Source organism: Taudactylus pleione, unplaced genomic scaffold (genome assembly GCF_031769625.1).
Source record: "Taudactylus pleione unplaced genomic scaffold, aTauple2 ptg000189l, whole genome shotgun sequence".
NCBI classification, from domain to species: domain Eukaryota; kingdom Metazoa; phylum Chordata; class Amphibia; order Anura; family Myobatrachidae; genus Taudactylus; species Taudactylus pleione.
In genome coordinates this window covers 6,849,468-6,862,904 of record NW_028284591.1, presented here as the reverse complement: position 1 = coordinate 6,862,904, position 13,437 = coordinate 6,849,468, and the positions used below count along the sequence as shown (strand labels likewise).

At 48.0% G+C, this 13,437-nt stretch overlaps 1 protein-coding gene across 1 annotated transcript in view; it reads left to right on the top strand.

Annotated features, from left to right (window-relative positions):
* The first annotated feature begins 4,762 nt into the window (after positions 1-4,762).
* The window catches only part of CFAP53 (cilia and flagella associated protein 53), a 35,239-nt gene continuing 26,564 nt past the window's right edge, over positions 4,763-13,437 (top strand). The window contains exons 1-2 of the mRNA XM_088476537.1: positions 4,763-4,871; positions 9,381-9,460. Of these exons, the coding sequence (XP_088332663.1) occupies positions 9,389-9,460 (72 nt within the window). The 5' untranslated portion in view covers positions 4,763-4,871; positions 9,381-9,388. The remainder of the gene's footprint in view (positions 4,872-9,380; positions 9,461-13,437) is intronic.

Genomic DNA, 13,437 nt, shown 5'->3' with positions numbered 1-13,437 from the left:
TAATCCCCCTATGCAGTGCCCCCAGTAGTAGTCCCCCCTATGCATTTCCACCAGTAGTAGTCCACCTTGTCATTGCCCCTAGTAGTAGTCCCCTCTATGCAGTGCCCCCAGTAGTAATCCCCCCTATGCATTGCCCCCAGTAGTAGTCCCCCCTTTGCAATGCCCCCAGTAGTAGTCCCCTCTATGCAGTGCTCCCAGTAGTAATCCCCCTGTGCAGTACCACCAGTAGTAGTCCCCCTATGCATTGCCCCCAGTAGTAGTTCCGCTAGGCATTGCCCCCAGTAGTGGTCCCTCCCATACAGTGCCCCCAGTAGTGTCCACCCTCCCCATACAGTGCCCCCAGTAGCGCCCCCCTCCCATACAGTGCCCCCAGTAGTAGCCCCCCTATACAGTGCCTCCAGTAGCGCCTCCCCCCTATACAGTGCCCCCAGTAGCACCCCCCCTATGCTGTTCCAGTCTCCATGCCCCCTTACACACACGCACACAATAACGCAACTTACCTGATCCCCACTCCTGCCGGCGACCACCGCTGTCCACTCCTCTGGGCCCGCTCTCTCTCTGCACTATGAGATGGGAAAAACGTCATGACATCTCTCCCATCACCCGCTGTGGGGGAGCCGGAAGGCGGAGCTCATGTGTGAGCTCCTGCCGGCTTCCTCCGTGGACGAAGCAGTAGCCAGTGAGAGTCTGCCTGACTCTCATTGGCTGCTATAACAAACACCGCCGCCGCCGCTGGCGGCGGTGTGTTTGTAAACTGTGTAGTGCAGACCGCTACTCACTGAGGTCTGCCCTATATTCTGGGCCCGTGGGACACTAGCGGGGATGCAGTGGTGGCTATGGGCCCCTGCACCACAGAGGGCCCTGGTGCAAAGCATCGGCTGCACCGCCACTAGTTCCGCCACTGTCCTAATATAGCTGTGATACATAAGTGTCACGCAGAAAGCATAATGTAGTCTTATTATACTTTGGACAGGGTTTCAGAGGGTAGATATATTTTTTCAATATGTTTTTTTTTTTACAACGTTTTTTTACTTTTTATTTATTTTTGTTACTTTTAAAGAAATTTTTTTTGTACACCTTGGCTGGGTCCCATAATATGAAGCGAGAGTCCTGGAGCTCTATGCATACTAACATGTTGATAACAGTAAAACATTGCCGCAAAGTACTATCTATGATCACATCTGGACCAGCCCCTGACTACCGACACCTCTGGGGTACCCTAGAAATCTGCCCGATTTGCACAGATACAAAAAAATAAATAAAAAGCCTTTAAATATAAGAGGCCTCCAACACAGGAAGCTGATTATAGGAACATCCCCTGCAAGGTGTCCAGTTTTTCCAATATGTGCAAAATCAGGCATTATTGCAGATATCCAATTTTATACTGCCCCAATCCCCTCATCTGTCTAGATATGCTGAAAAAACTACATTACTACTAGGGATGTGCGCCGGACCATTTTTGCCGGATTTGGATTTGGATTTGGTTCTAATTCGTCGTCTGGATTTGGATTTGGATTTGCCAAACTGCGGTGACTGGCTTTGGATTTGGATTTGGATTTTTTTACAATAATTGACAAAAAAAGCTAAAATCACATAAATTGGTCTTTTTTTTCTTCCTAGAGTATTATTAACCTCAATAACATTAATTTCCAGTCAATTTAGACCATATCACAGCTTATAATATTGTTTTCAACATTATTGGCCAAAGGTTGCAGTGAGCCGACTGGTTACACTAAGCGACAAAGCAGCGGCACAACGACACAGACACCACAGTATAGCACATCTATGACACATTGCCACACAGCAGTGGCAGAAATGAAAAGTAGTGCACCCACCCAGTGGGGTACGGCCAGCAGAGTCACAGTACTTGTTTACAAAGTGGGCTACGGCCCTAGGAGTCACAGTGCACAATCTTATTCGCATTACACCGCACATAGGGCCTTATTCACATTACACCATAAAGTAGTGTCTCTTATTTATGTTACGACACACAGTAGTGCCCCTTTTACACAATGCCCACAGTAGTGACCCTTTTACACAATGCCCACAGTAGCGGTGTCCCTTACACAATGTCCCCCAGCAGTGGTGCCCCCTATGCAGTCCCTTTAGTAGTAGGGTCCACTATGCAGTGCCCCCAGTAGAATGCCCCCCAGTAGTATGCCCCCCATTAGCAGGCCCCCCCAGTAGTATGCCCCCCATTAGCATGCCACCCAGTAGTATGCCCCCCATTAGCAGGCCCCCCCAGTAGTATGCCCCCCATTATCATGCCACCCAGTAGTATGCCCCCCAGTAGTATGGCCCCCCCAGTAGTATGGCCCCCCCAGTAGTAGGCTGCCCCAGTAGCAGCCCCCCCCAGTAGTAGGCTGCCCCTGTAGTAGCCCCCCCTGTAGTATGGGCCCCCCCTGTATTATGGCCCCCCCTGTAGTAGGCTGCCCCAGTAGCAGGCCCCCCCCAGTAGTATGGCCCCCGCCAGTAGCAGGCCCCTCAGTAGTATGGCCCCCCCAGTAGCAGACCCCCCAGTAGTATAGCCCCCCCCAGTAGCAGGCCCCTCCAGTAGTATAGCCCCCCCCCAGTAGCAGACCCCCCCCCAGTAGCGCCCCCGGCCCTTGCACAAATTAAAAAATAAAAACTTACCTGTATCCCCGCTCCCGCGCCGTCCGCTCTGTCACACGCTGAGGAGGGAGCCGGAAGACGGAGCTCATGTGTGAGCTCCAGCCGGCTCCCTCCGTGCAGCAGCCAATGAGAGTCTGTGTGACTCTCATTGGCTGCTGTAACAAACACACAGCTGCCGCTGGCGGCTGTGTGTCTGTGTCTGTGTAGGGCAGAGCGCTATCACTGCGCTCTGCCCTACACACGAGGAGACCTGATGTCGGATTCTCTAGTGAGAATCCGACATCAGGCGGCCGCCGTTCGGCCCCGAACGGGGATCCGAGTCAGGCGGTGAACACCCGAACAGGGTTCGGGTGGACTCGGATCCCCAATGTTCGGAGCGGTTCGGATTCCACAGAATCCGAACCGCTCATCTCTAATTACTACTAATACTATTAATAATACAGGCAGTAGTGATTCATCATGGCAATTAAGTATGTATTTGTAGATGGGATAAAGGCCCTCATTCAGAGCCGGACGCTCTTAGCAGAGCGCTCGCTCTGAATGAGGGCCGTCCTCCATAAAAATGGAGCGTCCTCCTGGACGCTCGTATAGCTGTGGGTCACCACCCACAGCTCATACGAGCGTGCAGGATGATGGTCGCGATGGTCTTGACCATCGCGACCATCGCCAGTGTGACCAGAAGCCTGTGGTCGGGGTTTTCGACCACAAGCCCTGGAGTGAGCCAAAATCACTCCCACTGACATCACTAGTGATGTCAGTGGGGCCGGCTTCAGACGGTAGGCGTTCCCTTGGGAACGCCTCCGTCTGGGAGGCACTCCCCCGGCACGCCCACCAAAGGGGGCGTGCTGTCAATCAACATCGACAGCACGCCCCCTTTGATCAGACACAACGAGCGAAGGAAAGTCCTTCGCTCGTCGCGTCTGGCGCATGCGCACGATGGAGCTTCCTCCGTCGTGCGCATGCGCAGTGCACACCATCCACCCACTTGCGAGCGGACAGCCGCTCGCGAGTGGGTCTGAATCAGGCCCAAAGTCAGCACCCGGTGGCTGCAATGCCGGCACTATTACCGGCGCCGGAATCCTGACGCCTATCCAGGGGCATCTTAAGAGAGGAGGGGGTCCGTGTGCACTCCCTGTGCGGGGCCCCCTCCTCTCTTCCCGGTGGCCAGCAGCCGACTGACGCGGCTAGCCAGCCGCCGGAGCCTTAGTAGACTCCGGACACTAGAGTATGCAGGGAGTCTACTGCGCATGCGCAGAACACTGGAAAAATGGCCCCGGCGGCCATTTTCCGGTGTTCTGAGCAGCGCAGACACGCAACATGGGACCACGGATAGGTAACTTTAAAATATTATGGGTGCAGTGTGTGCGGTGCGGGGCCCGTGTGCCCAGCAAACACTGCACCCATTATAGATAAGCCACTGCGCCTATCACAATCCCGGCGTCGACATCCCGACCGCCGGGATACCGAAGGTAAGTAGCAGGGTGGGGGAGAGGGTTAGGCACTAGGGGGAGGGTCAGGCACTAAGGGGGGGGGAGGGTTAGGTTTAGGGTGCAGGGAGGGGGGAGGGTTAGGTTCAGGCACTAGGGGGGAGGTTAGGGTTAGGCACCAAAGAGGGAGGGTTAGCATATCCAACAACAAGTTTCGATATGTTAGCCCTGTCGGGATGCTGATGTCGGGATTCTGACAGGCGTGATCCCGACTGCCAGCATCTCATACTGATTCCTTGTAGATGACCCAAATGCTGTTCGATTAGGCTTAGGCTACCTGTAGCTCTCCAGCTATTGTGGAACCACAAGCCGTGCTGGAAATTGAGGTCCCAACATGACTTGTAAATATATAGGTCTCCTAAAAAACTATGTGATGTTCTATATACAGGAAATAATTCAGTGTATTAAACACAGAGAGAATGAATTAAGGACAGCAGGGAGTAACTGACAGTCTGCATATACATACACTGTGTGGCTGGCAGTGACTCAGCAGCGCTCTCTGGTGCATTGGACGGGCAGCGGCCTCAGGTGCATTGGACGTTCGCGTTACGCAGCAGCGCCCTCTGCTGGTGACGACCTTGCGCTCATTCCCTCGCTTTGCGCATGCGCAGCGGGAGCTCCATCGTGCGTGCGTGTGTTTGGTTGCTAGGATGCGGGATCACCACTTCCGGAGTCACGTTGCCTGGCAACCGAATCCTGGCAGTGTGTGTGCGGCTCAGGTGCTCTGAGGACCGGGCCTGAGAGCAGAGGACCGGGCTCCCCCCAGTGACGGTAATGATGACACCCGTGACCCCCAATTCCTGTATAGATAATCATCTGTTGCATGTGTCTGCTACACAGGCTCCTAGTCTAGTGCACCTGTGGGGCTCCAGGCCAGCTGTCCATACATGTATGTATGTACAGTATGTATGTGTATATGGATGCGTATATCTATGTATGTGTATATGTATGTATGTACAGTATGTATGCGTATATGTATGTATGTACAGTATGTATGTATATATGTATGTATAGTATGTATGTGTATATGTATGTATGGATGTATAGTATGTATGTGTATATGTATGTATGTATGTACAGTATGTATGTGTATATGTATGTATGGATGCGTATATCTATGTATGTGTATATGTATGTACAGTATGTATGCGTATATGTATGTATGTACAGTATGTATGTGTATATGTATGTATGGATGTGTATATCTATGTATGTGTATATGTATGTATGTACAGTATGTATGCGTATATGTATGTATGTACAGTATGTATGTATATATGTATGTATAGTATGTATGTGTATATGTATGTATGGATGTATAGTATGTATGTGTATATGTATGTATGTACAGTATGTATGTATATATGTATGTATAGTATGTATGTGTATATGTATAGTATGTATGTGTATATGTATGTATGTACAGTATGTATGCGTATATATGTATGTGTATATGTATGTATGTACAGTATGTATGTATATATGTATGTATGTATGTATAGTATGTATGTGTATATGTATGTATGTGTATATGTATGTATAGTATGTATGTGTATATGTATGTATAGTATGTATGTGTATATGTATGTATGTATAGTATGTATGTGTATATGTATGTATGTATATGTGTATATGTATGTATATGTGTATATGTATGTATGTATGTGTATATGTATGTATATATTTCCTAACTGTCCCTCTTCCTCCCCAAGACTCTCGGTATGAATCTATTGTATAGCACTGTGTGCTAACTCTTATTTTGTCCCTCAAATGGTCTACATGTACCCTAAATTAACACTACAGGCAGGGACGTTTCAAGAGAGGAGGAGACCTGTGTGCAGGCTCAGTGTGGGCCCCCTCCTCTCTCCGGCGGTCCCATAGCACTGCACTGGCAGTAGATTCTGGCTTAGTGCCAGAATCTACTGCACATGCGTGGGTCTCTGGGAAAATGGCCCGCCACCATTTTGCTAGATCCAAGTTGGAGAATGGACCTCTGACATCACAACCATGTGACCGCTACAGCGGGGTCGGTCCGCTTCCAGTGTTTCTATCCACGTGGGCATAGAGGGGGGAGTATAATCTTGTGACGAGCGAAGCGAGCCACTGTGCTCGAACCCATTCTGAACCTTGTCGTCCCCCCCCCCCCCCTCCCCGTTTGCTGCGGGTCACGTGGTTGTGACGACAGAGGTCCTTTACAGCACCTCGTTCTAGGCCTAACCATTTTCCCAGTGATGTTTGCTGCTCTGCAGGTATGTATATGGGTGCAGGGTGTCACTTGAAGTGGTCTGAGTTATGGGAGCTCTGACCCCGGTGAAAGTGTAAGCCTTATGGTGATGGCTTCATGCAATCTATCGCACACGGTGTAAACACACTCATGTATGTGTTATCCCTAAAACAGTCACTTTACACTGTAATGCGCCCGCATTGTGTACTGTGATTTTTAGGAATTTCAGAATTCACTGTGAGACCGCGGCTCCAGGTGTTCCCCAGCCCCATCACACCCAGGTTTGGCAGGGGGAGGAAGCTGTATGCAGCCAACAATGCATAGGTTGCAAAGATGCTGTTTTTTATTTTTTTGCGGCCACGTTGCAATAACGTTTTCCTGTAAAACAGAATAAGACTCTTTGTGACCAATGGAATAAGGCCCTTTGTGACCAATGGAATAACTCTCTTTGTGACCAATGGCAATTGTGTTTGTAGTTGGGTTTTATCCATCTTATTGCCTGCCAAGGTGTGTGCTGTTAGCTACAGATGCAGGTGAAGACGTTCCTCTTATTACCAATGTTTACCAACTATTGACCGTGCGTTACCCTGGGTTGCGGTCATCAGCTGATGATAAGTGGGGATGATATAACACTATGGTGTTTCTGTATTTAGTGGCGTTTAAATAATGCATAGTGATCTATTGATGGCTGCTATGACGAGCGTTGAATGCAGTGCAGGATAATACTCCACATGCAGCTTTTATACTCCCTGTGACCAAATCCCTGTAAGTGTCCCTCTTTCTGCATGTGAAAAGAACGGAGGTATTAAAATATCTTTATCTACCTCATATACCTCTATGTAAGGATCTGCATGAGGAAGTGGAGCTGCTGGGCTGCTGGTAATGGTCACTGGCTCATTGGGTCTAATGGCCTCATGGTGTCACCAGAAGACCCCATTAGTGGACTTGGCTTTGGTCTGCACCGTAGGAGGACATAGACTGAGGCCACCAAAGGACTCTCGCCAGGAGGAAGCTGACTAATGAACTAGTAAAGCACCAAATCATAAGTCAAGTCAGAGGTCAGGGCAGGTCGCAGTCTTTCCTAAACTCTTTCTATAGAGCTTCAATGACACATAACATCCTCAGCCATCCACATGGCCACTCTAGGACATTCATTGGTTTCATTACCTGGTTCCTGCCATGCTGCTTACGACCATTACCAAGCTTCCATCCCTGGTACATTAAAGTATTGTAGAACACAAAAGCAGTAAGTTGCCACTGTATATAACGTTGCTGCTGGCTAACAACAAGGCCTGAATTCATACTGTGGGCCTGATTCAGCAAGGAGCGTAGTTGCTTATACGCACGCAATCGGCCTATTGTTGCGTTCTGCGCATACATATGCATCGCAGTGCGCGAACCAGTCATTGCAATCGGGACTGCCATCGCAGTGGCTATGCAGACCCATCATAGAGTGATTGACAGGAAGTGCTGTTTGTGGGTGGTGACAGGCGGGGGGAGGGGGTTGGCCGAACGCAGATGTGCCATGGGTTTTTAATGGCGTTGCAGGGGTCATGCATAGATTAGCCACAGCGATACCATACGTAGCCTGAAGCCTCATAGCGTGCGCTGAAGTAAGCAAATCCTGAGTAAGGTCTGATCTGCCTTAACTGCCCCTTTTAGAATGTAAGCTCTTACGAGCAGGGCCCTCTACCCTCTTGTGCTTCTCCCTACTTTAGTTTCATCTACTTCTTACTCACCACTAGGGCACCTAACACTTGGTTGCTTATGCTCTGTTGCTTATCTGGGTGTTACGGTCGCTAATGTAGCAATATATATTATCCATGTCCTGTATAAGTATTGTATTGTTCTGTAAGTCGCTTGTCTACAATTTTTTATGTACTTTGTAAGGCGCTGCGGAACACTTGTGGCGCCATATAAATAAATGATAATAATGATAACTGTGCGTGAGGCTGCGATGGTGCTCTATTGTACCGATGTTTTCGCATTCTTGCTAAACATTATGATTTGCGTGTAGGTAAAGTGGGCGTCCGTACGTAGTGCTGCGGCAGCATTGCGATGGCTATGGCTTAGCATACATTGGTAGTGAAACTGCGTGCGTATGCTATACTGCGATCCGTAGTGAATCTGGCTCTGGGTCTCATTCAGACCCACTCGCAAGCGCCGATGCGCTCGCAAGCGGGTCAATGTAGAGACCCTGCGCACGCGTAGCGGCCGCACTGCGCGTGATCAAGCCCCGGAGCGAGAGATAAATTCTCTTGCTCCGAGGCTTACTACAAAAGGGGCGGCTGTCGATGGTGATCGACAGCTCGCACCGTTTTGTAGGCGGGGCAGGGAGGTGGCTTGCCAAACGGAGGGTTCCGACAGAACGAAACCCTAATAGAGCCGAAAGCTCAATGGGGCTTGCGGCAGACGAGACCCTACCACAAGGGTCTCGTCGCAAGCCCCGAAGACCATCGCGACCATCAACCTGGCCGCTCGCTAAAGCTATGGCTGGTCACCACAGCCTAGCGAGCGGCCAGGAGGCCGGCTCAGAAAATAGATGCGGCCGCCCTCATTGAGAGCGAGCGCTCGCATTTTGCGAGCGCCTCTGAATGAGGTCCTCTGTACCTCCCAGCTGTCCCGATTTCAGCACAGACCTGATTTGGGGAATCCGTTCCGCCATCACGATCCTGACTGCATTGTCCCGATCGGCCCTGTAGTTGGGGAGATGTGTCCCTCTCACGGCTGCTCCATATATCAGTATTACGTTGTCTCTCTCATCACCTTCTTTTCTTACCCCTTAAAACTCACCTTGTGTATGTCATTAAAATCATACATTCTTATGTCTACTGTAACCCACCAACCACCATTAGTTCATCAATATATGTTCTACAGCATTTTTAGTGTACATAACATCCACCCTATGAATGTAATCTTTCATTGAATACTTTACAATCCTTATTATCATTTATAAGACAGCTCAAAATTCTAAAATGTTTGGGAATAAGTTCAGTGGAAACAAAGGTCTGTAACCAACTACTGTATCTCAATCTGTTTCTTTCTTGATTTTCTAGTAGACACCATGCTGCTGAGCCAGAGGAACCGACCTCGCTGCCGGGAGGTGACCGGCCCCAACCCTCACTCTGTGGCTCTGGTAAGCCGCCGGACATTTTACAGGAATGCATTTAATAGTTGAGTAGGGTTTTGCATCTTCTAAGTATACTGAGTCCAGAATTGTATATACAATATTCTTCTTTCATTGTCAGTGGAACACGCCGACAGATGTAGCACACTTCGGTGTAATTCTTCAGTGCACTTAGAACGAAGCGACACAGCTGCAAACAACCAATTGAGTTTTAGAGATGAAATGATCTTTTTTTTTGGCTTAGAACTAATGTGATGTAAAAAATCTACTCAATCTGTTTGTAGTATAGACCAATACTTATGCAGATAAAGGTTAGGTGGTGTCAGCGAGGGATGGAAATGGGCAAAGGTCTGGTATCCTTTTGCTCTCAGTGAAAGTCAGTAACCCCAAACAATAAATAGAGGCTTCTTCTGTGGGACCCATTGCCTGAAGCTGGAGCAGTAATGTATTATCATTTTGAGGGCTTCTCCAATCTCCTTCACTAAACTATAATATATCATTGTATAACACATTATAATCAGTTATACATAGTGGGGAAACCAGGAAAGTCAGTGAGACACTTTAAGCATTATGGCTTATATCCAGAATGAAGGAGGCTGCAGACATAGAGGTCTAGGGATGGGTACGGGATGCCAGCGCTCGAGATCCTAGCGTTCAAATTCATGATGCCAACATCCCGACAGGGTTAGGATACTGACACCTGAACATAATCTCCCCCTAGTGCCTAAACCTAACCTCCCCGCAACCTAAACCTAACCCTCCCCCTTAGTGCCTAACTCTCCCCCTAGTGCCTAAACTAATCCCACCCCCTAGTGCCTAACTCTAACACTCCCCCTAGTGCCTAAACCAAATCCTCCCCCTAGTGCCTAACCCTCCCCCTAGTTCCTACACCAAACCCTGCCCCTAGTGCCTAACACTAACCCTCCCCCTAGTGCCTAAACCTAACCTCCCCGCAACCTAAACCTAACCCTCCCCCCTTAGTGCCTAACTCTCCCCCTAGTGCCTAAACCAAGCCCTCCCCTAGTGTCTAACGCTAGCCCTCTCCCTAGTGCCTAAACCAAACCCTCCCCCTAGTGCCTAACTCTAACTCTCCCCCTAGTGCCAAACCCTAACCCACCCCCTAGTGCCAAACCCAAACCCTCCCCCTAGTGCCTAACCCTAACCCTCTCCCTAGTGCCAAACCCTAATACTCCCCCTAGTGCCTAACCCTCCCCCTAGTGCCTAACCCTCCCCCTAGTGCCAAACCCTCCCCCTAGTGCCTAACCCTAACCCTCCCCCTAGTGCCTAACCCTCCCCCTAGTGCCTAACCCTAATACTCCCCTTAGTGCCTAACCCTAACCTACCCCCTAGTGCCAAACCCAAACCCTCCCCCTAGTGAATAACCCTAACCCTCCCCCTAGTGCCAAACCCTAACCCTCCCCCTAGTGCCTAACCCTAACCCACCCCCTAGTGCCTAACCCTCCCCCTAGTGCCTAACCCTCCCCCTAGTGCCTAAACCAAACCCTCCCCCTACTGCCTAAACCAGTGTTGGCTAACCTTGACACTCCAGCTGTTATGGAACTACATAACCCAGCATGCACTGCTACAGTTTTGCTATTAGGGCATGCTAAAACTGTGGCAGGGCATGCTGGGATATATAGTTCCACAACAGCTGGAGTGTCAAGGTTAGCCAACACTGGCCTAAACCAAGCCCTCCCCCTAGTGTCTAACGCTAGCCCTCTCCCTAGTGCCTAAACCAAACCCTCCCCCTAGTGCCTAACTCTAACTCTCCCCCTAGTGCCAAACCCTAACTCACCCCCTAGTGCCAAACCCTCCCCCTAGTGCCTAACCCTAACCCTCCCCCTAGTGCCTAACCGTAACCCTCCCCCTAGTGCCTAACCCTCCCCCTAGTGCCTAACCCAAACCGCTCCCCAACTCCCGTTACTTACCTTCAGGATGCCAGTGTCGGTATTCTGACAGGTGTCGGGATACCGGCGCCGGTATTCTAAGTGCCGGCATCCCCTGTGTCGGGATATTGAACGTATCCCACGGTCAGTACTGGATCATGATTATAAGGTTTCACTGGTAATAAATATTAATGTGAAACCCTCTCTGTGGGGGTTGGGATGGAAGTGATTGGAAATACGCTTTAGATGGGGACCCTCTATAATCAGAACTGGATTACGGTATAAATTTTGCTGATGGCACTACAGCCACATGCCTCCAACTTAATATAGGTCCATCACCTTTCAGACGCGTGACCAGCTCTGTGCCCCGCTCAGATATATTCTCTGCTTTCTAATACAAGTAAGACACGTGTTTAGCTGGGGGGTGGGCTTTCTCAAATGGGTACTTGTGAAAGCCCCCCGCTCATCTTTCTCCACTTGTGGAGTTCCCGCAGTACACACGCAGGACTCCAGCCGTCCGCACCGCAATACGGCTGACCGATTCAGTTTTCGTGTAATTACCCCTATTCAGGAACCAGCTTGCTAGTCTTGTCCATCTTCACTCACATATATACATCATGGCGATGAGATCGCTTACCTATTCTTCACAGTGTTGTGTGTGACATTCCAGCTATTCTGAGTAATTGTTATTTCTGCTTTTTCTCCTTTCTCTTCTCCTCTGATACAGGACAACCCTGCCCTGTGCTCATTGTCAGATACTCTCATTGTCAGATACTCTCATTGTCAGATATTCTCATTGTCAGATACTCTCATTGTCAGATACTCTCATTGTCAGATACTCTCATTGTCAGATACTCTCATTGTCAGATACTCTCATTGTCAGATATTCTCATTGTCAGATACTCTCATTGTCAGATACTCTCATTGTCAGATACTCTCATTGTCAGATACTCTCATTGTCAGATATTCTCATTGTCAGATACTCTCATTGTCAGATACTCTCATTGTCAGATACTCTCATTGTCAGATACTCTCATTGTCAGATACTCTCATTGTCAGATACTCTCATTGTCAGATACTCTCATTGTCAGATACTCTCATTGTCAGATACTCTCATTGTCAGATATTCTCATTAAATCTGTGTTGTTGTCGCCATCAGACTCAGCAGATGTCCCTGATCTTCCTTCATTACCCCTAAGTTCCGGAGGGGGCCCTCTCACATGCTCTTCAGTGCCTCAGAGGCACATAGCACACAGCAGCCATCCCCTCCATTACACATTACAGAGGGATATATAATCTTTCCTACATCCCTCTACTTGATATATGCTGTCACAATGCTACACTAATGTTATGCGGTATATTTATATTGTAAATTGCATTATGTTTGTGGCTATTGCGCCATGTAGATCATATTAGGGGATTTCCTTTCTCTTGATTTTTGTTCACTTAGGGTATGTACTATTGTAGTTTCCATTTTACAGAGATAGTATACAATTGTATTCTGTACCACCATATATTAACTTTCACTATCTTCGTCATATTTGCACTTGCTGGTAACGGCTGGAACATATGTAAGGAAATTAACCCATCATTATACTGTGTAATAGTTTAATAGTATAATATTATTAACTTGATATTTTGCCGCAGCATTTTATTTTGACCTTGGCCATGAAATGTACAATTGTAATGATTTCACATTTATCTCATTATATATTCTGTGAAGGTAAAGTATAAGGTTTGCTTATTTTAATCTAAATGTTATTTGGAAATAATGTTAGATAGATATGAGATAGATAGATATGAGATAGATAGATACGAGATAGATAAATACGAGATAGATATGAGATAGATAGATAGATACGAGATAGATAGATAGATAGGTATGAGATAGATATATAGATATGAGATAGATAGATATCTGATAGATAGATAGATAGATACGAGATATATATGAGATAGATAAATAAATAGATATGAGATAGATGGATATGAGATAAATAGATAGATAGATACGAGATAGATGGATATTAGATAGATAGATAGATACAAGATAGATAGATACGAGATAGATACAAGATAGATAGATAGATATGAGATAGA